Here is a 9,864-nt window from a genome sequence, read left to right as displayed (position 1 = left end):
CCACCATGATGCTGGTTAATTTCGTAGAAGAGAATTATATGTTTTCTAATGGATTAACCTTTACGCTATAATTTCAGAACCACCAAAGTTGCAGAGTTATAAATTTATAAGCCACACATGATTGCATCATGCAATAAATCATATGCCCACCACACATTGTTTCCAATGTAGGTACAACATGAATGAAAGTAAATACATATTGAATGCAAGACATCATGACTCTGGGCAAAATACCAAATACATGAATTGAAATTTTAAATGTGTTATTAGTCAAATTCTGAGAAAAGTTCCTCATTTTTTGGATCCGAGTGCAGAAAATAACCATACATATAATTGAGAACTGGAGTTTCCAAAATGTCCAGAGTTGATCATTTTAATCAAGCTCTCCTCTCTCTCTCTCTCTCTCTCTCTCTCTCTCTCTCTTGCAAATGAGAGAACCTGACAATTGTCTTTAAAACATGTGAATTTACACAATTTTAATTGGCTCTGTGCTTATTCCAATACATTTCTTCGAAAGAGCTGTTGGCAAGAATATGAAATCTTTTTTTTTTGCAGGTCTGAAACACAAAACACCCAGCAGAGCCAAAACGATTAAGTAACTAGCATTTCACAACAAATAGTTGAACAAGCCACAACATAAAATGAACAAAACCCAAAATATTTAGACTAAAAATTACCTTGACCCAAAAGGGTGTGAAGCCATTCAATGCTTCCAGTAAATGTGCTTGCACCACCAACTAGGTCGCATTGATTTGGACATAGGAAATTGCAAGCTAAACGCATTAGCTTGACTGTAGACTAAAAATTCAGAGAGAGATCACATGGACTCTTTTAACATTTTAAAGGTACCTTTGAGAATCAAAAAATAAAATAATAGCAGTAAGATAGTACAGATATATAGCTTGAAGGGGATGAGAAATGAGGATGGGTGAGCTATACATGGTGGACACAGAATACAACAAGGAAAGACCACAACTACCGATGGACAACATACTCTCAGACCTTACGAGTATCTACACAACCAAAAAGTACAGCTCCCCCAAATTAGCATTAGTTGCCAACTCCCAGAGGATAATGGTATTTCTAATTAATATACAGGCCAGTGAAAACAATGCACTAATTACAACTCTACAAGCCTAATAAATAGAATATAAATATTGTGGGGAGGTAATGGATGTGTATTTGAAATGGTAAAAATGAATATTAAGCTACAGACAATGAATTATAAGCTAAAAGGAATACTACCAAACACTAAACCGACAAAGGTCTTAGAAGATTGGAGTCATTGATTGAGACTCAAAACAAGCTGAAGAAAACAAAAGGATATGCAGATCATGGAGCTCAAGACGTCAATTCAAAAAAGGAAAGAGAAATGTTTGCCTGAGTAAACACTGGAAAAGTATCTCTTTTTTATGGCAGAAATCAAAGGCTAATAAATTTTCCAGTGAATGAAATCTGTCCAGCCTTCAGGACAGATTACATACATCGACAATTATGAAGAGCTCCAGCACAATGCTCAATGAATGTCAAATAGCTCCAGTAACCATCAGGGGGGTGTAGCAGCTGCTTTGTTGATAACCTGAAAAGACAATGTTAGATTGGCTTATGCACTTAGTTGACAGTACAAGTACCTGATTTACATTAATACATCAGAGTTCTGCCAACCTTACAAAAAGTGTAGAGCCCATCACTGCTTGGAAAGGAACACTACTCATCTGCCCCTAAATCTTCAGCACCAGAAGACTGCTGATGAACATCTGATTTAGAAGCACGTTCCTTATATATTCCTGCACCAGATTCCACAGGCAACTCTGAAGATAAAGAACCAGAAACAAGAGCAGATGATGACGATCCTAATAAATGACGACCAACTGGAACATCAATTGGCAGTGGTATCGAGGATCCCATAGGATGATCAAATTTGCAAGTTGGTCCAAACTTGCAAATACCATAACGGGTGTAGAAACCGCATGCTGGTGCCCCCTGTTAAATCAAATGGTCCGGACAGACATTTAGTGTGTGACCATGTGGTAAGAAAAGAGAATTAGATGATGTTCATGGAAAACAGGATAGAACAAAAAATGCAGGAATATTAACAATTCCCTATGTACGTGCAATATTATAATCCTGAGTATATATGCAAGAAATGAGTAAATGAAAAATGCTGTCCAGAATTATTTAGTCATTTGTACCAACTAACCCAAGTTAATGATAAAAATTCCACGCAGCAAGAAAATAAGTAAAACTAAAAAAATCAGATTCATTTCCAAATTATGTCCACACATAACATAATTTTTGAGCTATTGCAAACACTTGCATACATGACCGGAGGACTGACAGGTCCTTATAATCTTAAGCTGACCTATACTTGAAAAAACAGTAAACATTTGCTGCCGATGGTAGATGAGTTTAATGCATGCACCAAATGAAACAAGCATCACTGAAAATTATGCCTTGGTCCAACAGTTAAATTCAGCACAAAGAAGCATCCACAGAAAATATGGCCATATGCACCAAATACAACATCACGGCTAGAAGTAAACATGAACTCTGTATTTAATGTCTAGTGTAGAAAAAAATGTAGATTATTTTAGTAGAAGAGAAGAGTCAAAAACAATCACACATCCACAGAAAATGCACAATAATAGAGGATTCCAAGTGAGCAGGATGAACGCACTAAAACACGTCTAAAATAACCAAGCGTTAAGGAAGCCAAGCATGAATCATTCATTCCCAAGATTGGACAGAAAATGCTAAAGCAAAGCAGATTAGAAATAAAATGCAAGATCTTACAGGCCGTAGAGGCAGGCCAATAGGACTTAGGATACAGTTTGGTGGAGGAACACTTCTGTCCTTGGGATGATGATATCTACAGGTCATGCCAAATTTACAGTCACCCGTCTTCATGTAGAATTGACATTCTTGTTGACCAGGCCTTTCAGGGAACATGCTTTCCCTGTGAGTACTGCTTGATGGCAATTGCAATGTTGGAGGTCCCATGCCTGGTGATCCAGGTGGGTAAGGAGAGAATGTTCCTTGAATTCCTGCAACCACGGGATCTGTTTGGGGTGTCGGACCGTAGACTAAACCAGCTCCTATTGCTTGCTGTTGACCATCTGGAGATGAACCTACCTGCCCCTGCTGCACATACAGACTTTCATGTTAAAGAACAGTCTGATAGCTCAAACTTCTCAAACAACGGCCTTCCCAACTGTGACATATACTTGCAACATATTATAGAGCATGCACATTAGTGCCCATTCAACATTAAAAACAAAATCACCCAAAACCAGACAACTGTAGAGGAGGCTACAAAAAGACTAGATAATTCTGAGATTTGCAGTATTGCAGTACTGGTTTTTCTTCATTTTCAATAAGAATTGACCACTAATGCATGTTACCATCAGGCAATGTATAAAATATAAGGTCAAAGGTGCACATATTATAGACCACATACATCAAAACCAATAAATAAATTCTGAAGTAATAGCATATAATCTGCAACAAAGCACACTAAAGCAAAATGTAAACAAAATCTACACTTATATTACAATAGGTTTCTCTACTCCTTCAGATTAAAAAGCTAGCATCTTTTCTTTATGCATCCTTGTCTGAATCTTGAATACCATACATACCAACAAAAGAAATACATATCTGCCTACATGCCTTTCCAAGGAAAGAGAAATAAGGGGAAGGTAAAGTTAAAAACAGTTTTCAATATTCTGAGTGTAAAATAAGGATTGGACGAACAGCTAATAGAAAGTAGCCAAGTACTTGTATAAGTGATTACAGAAAACAGCTTACAGGGTATGAACTCCAGCTAGGAACTGACACTAGTCCTTGAGGAAGAATAACTGATGCATAACTGGAAGGACCTTGCCAACGAGGGCTCTGAATAAAAGGCGCCCTTGCAATTGGCCATGTTGGCAATCCTCCTGGGTAAGGCTGAGGGCCAGGCGTTGATGGAGAATGTACAGGTGTGAAAAGTGAAGTCCCACGCACTGGAACTAATGCACTAACTGGTTGTGGATGATGAAATTTACAAGTAGCACCATACTTGCATTGTCCCGTTCTCAAATAGTATGCACAATCTTTCTCATTCTGCAGTCAAATAAATAAGACCAAAGACATGGTTAGCTTTATGTTCAAAAGTGGACAACCAAAATAGTTTTAGAAAAATGCTAAATTAATATATCAGCAAAATCAAATTTCATTGAGAGAAGCAGTGGATGCCAGATGCTTAGGATTCCAAATTATAACCAAACAAGCTGCATTTAGGAACTAATATTGTAGCAGATTATGGTGGTTACATTTCCATTCCATTGATTATGAAACTGGCTGTGCACTTCTAATCAAGGGTATGTGCCGCATAGAGATTAAGTTGTGAACTTAAAATAACTATAACTTTAGTTACAAAAAGGAAAATCATATCCCATCTGAATACGTGTGTTATTCACTTGAATTATTGCAAACAAGGAAGAAATATTACAAACCGGACGCAATGGATAGCCTAAAACGTTTAGTGTTGTCCGTCCAGCCATTCCTGCTTTGTCTCTTGGATGATGAAACTTGCATGAACCACCAAATTTGCAAGTTCCCGTCTTCATGTAATACTACAAAAATCAATTTATGAACCATAATACGATTTAAAAAAACAATGCAGTAAAAATTAGTCACAACAAGATTGCAAGGAATTTCATGGGAACAAATTGCTTAAACAGACAAAACATTGAAGATTACACTGTATATTATTGGAATTTTGCTACCATGCAAGATATAGCATTATTTCCAATCAAGTTATGACTCAAACATGAGTAATCAACATCTAATATATGATGAGTCCATAATTTTACTGGGACATAATTTCATTTTGGACTAGTCAAATCTTCCAACAAAAGCAAAATATCTTTACTAAAATCAGTAAAATATAGCATAGATGAGTTTTCATTTTCACAATGAGTTTCACAAATTGGTACCTGACACTCAGGTTGCCCAGGCCTTTCAGGATATTCACCTTTATTTCTTGCAGCTGATGTAGCCTGGCATTTCAGATGAAGCTAAACATAAATTCCAAAACTCTCTCCCCACAATAAATATTCAAATTCAAAATTGAGCCACATCCAAATCAAATACATAATTTAGCAAACAAAGCAAAACAGCAAATGACCTGCTTCCTATTTGGAGGATGATTAAACCGACAGCCCATGCCATAGCCACAAAGACCAGTCCGCATATAATATGAGCAGTCTGGTTCACCAGGCCTTTCTGGGTAAGGGCCCATATCTGCCTCTGCACCCTCATATTGAGGTTGCAGGGTCATCTGCCACATTGCATCTGCAATATATAAATGTCAACACCATAGTCAGTTTTCCTTCGATGCAATGACATTGACTATGGTAAGCTGGTTTTTAGTAGTCTAAAAAACCCATATTTCATTTTTCCTACAACTCCATTTAGTAAAGGACTCATTAAAGTGATTCCAAATGACATAGCTAATGATATATAAATTTTTAACTGTTCATAATAAATTGCAGCACACTACCCTGTAACGTATAGAATCTAGATCAATGCACCACAGGACAACTTCACTGAGACTGTCACAACATGTAAACAGCAAAATACTACTAAAACATGATTATTTAGTACGTAACTGTCCAATGCCTGAACAGCTGCTGAAGACCTGGCCCCCACTGACAACAGATGAGATCAAGCAGCTGCTGAAGTTTCAACTATAACCAAAATCTGCTTGGTTCACTTTAGCCATAGTAACATGCAACAAACCAAGCTCAACTCATTTTTTATTTGTTCACTAGAAAGTTCTAACTTAAGTTTACTAGTTGCATTTCATTATTTCAGCCCAATGAACATTGCACCAAAATCTTTTAACAACAAAATGCACTCCCCAAAAAATTCAAAGCCTCTTAAACACCAAGCCGGACCTAATTCTCATCTTAATCTCCTGATGCACTCTTCAAAAAATTCTACACATCACTTCATCGATTGGAATCACCAATCTACTGTACACTTGATCCAGCAAACCTCCCTGAAATGCACAGTATCATGCATCTTGCAAGTGAAAATCAAACCTAGATTTGCTTTTAATGCAAGTATCCTCCCAGTATTAGTAACAATTTCAGTACTTGTGCCTATATACCAACTCCAGAGAGATGATGACAGGAAACACTGAATAGCAGGAAATTGTAAACAACACCATGCCAAACTTACCTTGACATTACTTGATCCATATAAATGGCTTAAAAGTATTAGTAATCTTGAGCATTGGTAAGGTTTTCCATCATGTGAAATCATGATACAATAAGATAATCTCATTGATAATTTAATAATTAAAAGCTGCAATTGTCAATGATGATTTGCCAGTCGGTAACCTTTGTAAAAAGGACACCCTAGCACCAATTTAACCAGTTTGTTTTAAAGCATACTGCAACAATTGGATAGAATGACAGCTACTTGCTACATAGTTTCAGAATAAGCCTTGACTGTTGACAACCTGATTTCCAGAAAAAGCAAAAACTAGTCAACCTGCAGGTGCACCAGTGACAAATCTGAAAGCCATGTACCATTAATGAAAACATCCTATGCTACTGTCAAACAAATTTCAGGTTAATCATCTCAACCACAATTACTTGAATTTGTTTGGTGAACATCAGCAGTTGCAACATTCTAGCCCAGATCCATCTCAAACTAAGTGGTTGGCACACTTAATCAATCATGCAGCCCACCAAGCACTAAACAAACTCCATTTCAGAATACAAATTCATTCAATATTGCCAAATTTCAACCCAAAAAAATTGACCAATTCCAACCACTAAACCCATTACAGATTATTTGCATGGTTACATTATTTCTATAATTCAGACCTCCGTTGCATTAATTATTATTCAGTAGATTAGTCAACTTAGCAAAAACAGTTGAGCATCGACAATGCACTAACCACTAGTAATATCCATTTTTGGACGATTTCCTACTAAACACCCTGCAGAAACACCACCTAGTTTAAAACTAAATATACTTATTGTCAGAAAAGCAACTAGACTGAAACACAAATACACTTTGAATTGAGCGTCCTATTCATTTTGTCAGTTTTGCAGCCACTAAATGCTTTGATCAACGCACTTAACCTATAACAGATTGAATGCCCTGTGTACTTTGTCAGGTATCAAACACATTGTAAACTATAAGAACGTCGTCAGAACACTTTTTATCGAATCATAGTTCCCCTCAGATCACTTTCTTTTGCTCAGATCTTTCTTGAAACGGTTGAGCAATCAAAACTTGCTATCTATTAGGCCTAGTCCACTTAATATTCAACACCCAGTGCATTTTCATCTATGTTGCACAAACACTTTATGCTCAACCAATCCAAAGCTACAGCAAACAAGCCATGCAGCGTATCGGAATAATTAAGATTGTTTCATCGAACAGATTGATTGCCCAGTGCATTCACCCAGAAATCCTATTCAGATCACCTCTTCCCCCACAATTTGCAACCATAAAACAAAAGTGACACTACCCAACTCATGCAGTGTTCAATAAGTCCCGCTCAACTCCCCACCCAGCTTGTCGGATTAAACACTAAAATGCATTCATTTTTCACTAATTGTTCCCCTTGCACTCCACCAGTCACAACCTACTGAGCTCTAAGGTGCTCGATCTCATTGATGGAATCCAAGGCTGGTGTTACTCTATATTACAATTCCGAGGACAACTTTAATCTCACAGGGAAGAGTAAATAGAATTATGAACCCTGGTTAGAAATTTCTGCCAATGACTAGACATAATTGAGCTCACTAACGAATTTCTATAATCAAGTGATCACACGGGAAGGGAGGATTGATTCTGAATCTTGATTGTTAGTTCCCGCCAATGACTGGACCTAATTAAGCTCACCCAATGCCCTAAAATATTGCTCCCCCTACAGCATTTAATTCTCAACCACTGTTTCGAGATCAATTACCTAGTGCATCTACCCAGAAATCCGACTCTCCGACCACCTTGTCAATTACAATTTGCAACCATTAATCCATGCAATGCTCCAGAAATTCTAATTGGAACACTTTATTGATGGCAAATTACATCCACCTGACGTAGGTGAGCTTGATCATAACGTGTATTATTCACAAATACTACAGTGTGTAGACTAACCGTATCTAAACCCAGGCTTAGGTTTTATGCTATGGCATGAATCCTCTTACGGAAATAAGGGCAATTCCTATTCAAAACCTTACCGAAAATTCCCACCAACGACTAGACCAATTGAACTCGCCAAGCATCTTTACCTACTGCTCTGTAGGACACTGTGCTCGTGACCCTCCCTCTCTGAAATCCCGAGCAGGGGGTACCAATTGCAGCAATCCCCATAACAGCAAACCTCATCAATCCCTATGACCTGCCCAAATACAGCCGTGGGATCTGAAACTCTAAAGCTGACCAGGAAAAATCCCTAACCAGATTGCCAGCATCTCACCAAACCCACCTATTGTCCCAGTAACAAATGCTACGGCTCGCACTTTTCTCTATCGATCAGAAAAAACTGCCAACCATGAGCCCATTACGGCAATTGCCACCATCACATGTCCCCAGTACTTCTAACAACAAATGCTAAAAGCTCACAACCCCCAGAATCCCACTCAACACCCTCCATTACCAATGCTCCTAACTACACAATCACCCAATCAATAACATCTCGTCCTACTCCTCTAATCACCCACTTCCTACCCCAAACCCACCTCCCAAACTAACTACCTAGCTGAAAATTAGCACCCTGGTGATTGGCCCAGACTTCCTCCAGATATGTGCAGAAGGATGTAGACTATCGATGTAAGCCATTTGGCCTCTACTACAGCCTACTCCAAGCATGTGCAAATGGATGTGCATCCAATTCCCCAATACCCAACTCACAAACCCCTCCCAATTAAGCTCGCTAAACTCGATTGACCAACAGGTAATCAATGCCACTAGTGACCCACAAGCCTAAACCAAATCAATTAGTCAAAACCCACAATCTAATCCAGAAAAAGCAATCCATGCATACCTTCAATACCAGCGGCGGTATTGACAGCCAATGTCACTCTGGGCCGCCCATACTGCTGCTGCTCAGAACCAGATGGATCAAAACTCCTCCCCTGCTGCTGCTGCTGCCTCCCATAGCCCACATTGTATTCCATTAAAACATAAGTAAAAACACACCACCCAACACACCAAAAACACAATCTTTTACAACACCCAGATCAAAATTCCGCCGTGCAAACTTCCACAAATTCTCGCAGATCTCTCTTTTACATCTACAGATCGATTGCAGGATACGGCGTCAATTAATCAAAAAATATATATAACAATTGACGTGTTGTTTCTTTCCTCTCCACAGAGAATGCTTTCTTTCGTGGAGAGGAGAAGAAGCCCCAAATTCATTTGTTGCTTCATTCATTCATTCATTCGTCCATTCATTGCATTTCGTCTTCGCTTTTTTTTTCACTGCACAATTATTACCCTGGTATTCCCAAGCGGTTTTCAGCCTCCCAAACCGCACACAACTCCCCGGATTGTATTGTCTATAAAGCCGCCAGGGACGCGCGTGCAGTACTATCAAGATCGACGACTCACATCTCTCCACGTCGAGGATTCCTCGAGATCGACGGCTTCCGACAGCTCTCTTTCTTTCCCCGGAATATCTGAAATATGTAGAGGCGCAAGGTTTTTTGGCTGTAAAATATTATTGTTTGGCTTTTTAAATTAATTTGTTTGCTTAAGTGACCAACAAAAGCACAATTTGGAATTATTAATCTATGCTCAAAAAAATATCTTGGTTTGTTCTATTTGTATGGTGGGGGCCTTTTTCCTCCCCTA

The 9,864-nt window shown here is 38.4% G+C and overlaps 1 protein-coding gene across 5 annotated transcripts; it reads right to left on the bottom strand.

Moving 5' to 3' along the window:
* Positions 1-242: 242 nt before the first annotated feature.
* LOC131034653 (zinc finger CCCH domain-containing protein 33) lies at positions 243-9,533 on the bottom strand. 5 transcript variants are annotated; one of them, XM_057966217.2, is made up of 9 exons: positions 9,053-9,533; positions 5,168-5,334; positions 4,977-5,039; positions 4,494-4,613; positions 3,805-4,101; positions 2,794-3,141; positions 1,666-1,983; positions 678-1,579; positions 243-557 (listed from the first exon to the last, which is right to left on the bottom strand). In XM_057966217.2, exons 1-7 carry the CDS (start codon positions 9,183-9,185, stop codon positions 1,708-1,710), a joined length of 1,404 nt encoding a protein of 467 aa, XP_057822200.1. In that variant the 5' UTR covers positions 9,186-9,533; the 3' UTR covers positions 243-557; positions 678-1,579; positions 1,666-1,707. The 5 variants fall into 5 exon arrangements, with proteins under 5 accessions (XP_057822200.1, XP_057822202.1, XP_057822203.1 ...); XM_057966219.2 differs by having other exon boundaries at positions 1,671-1,983; XM_057966220.2 differs by having other exon boundaries at positions 2,794-3,138.
* Positions 9,534-9,864: the final 331 nt, after the last annotated feature.

Source organism: Cryptomeria japonica, chromosome 5 (assembly GCF_030272615.1).
Source record: "Cryptomeria japonica chromosome 5, Sugi_1.0, whole genome shotgun sequence".
NCBI lineage: Eukaryota > Viridiplantae > Streptophyta > Pinopsida > Cupressales > Cupressaceae > Cryptomeria > Cryptomeria japonica.
The sequence above is the reverse complement of the archived record's forward strand: the minus strand, read 5'-3'. Positions and strand labels throughout refer to the sequence as shown.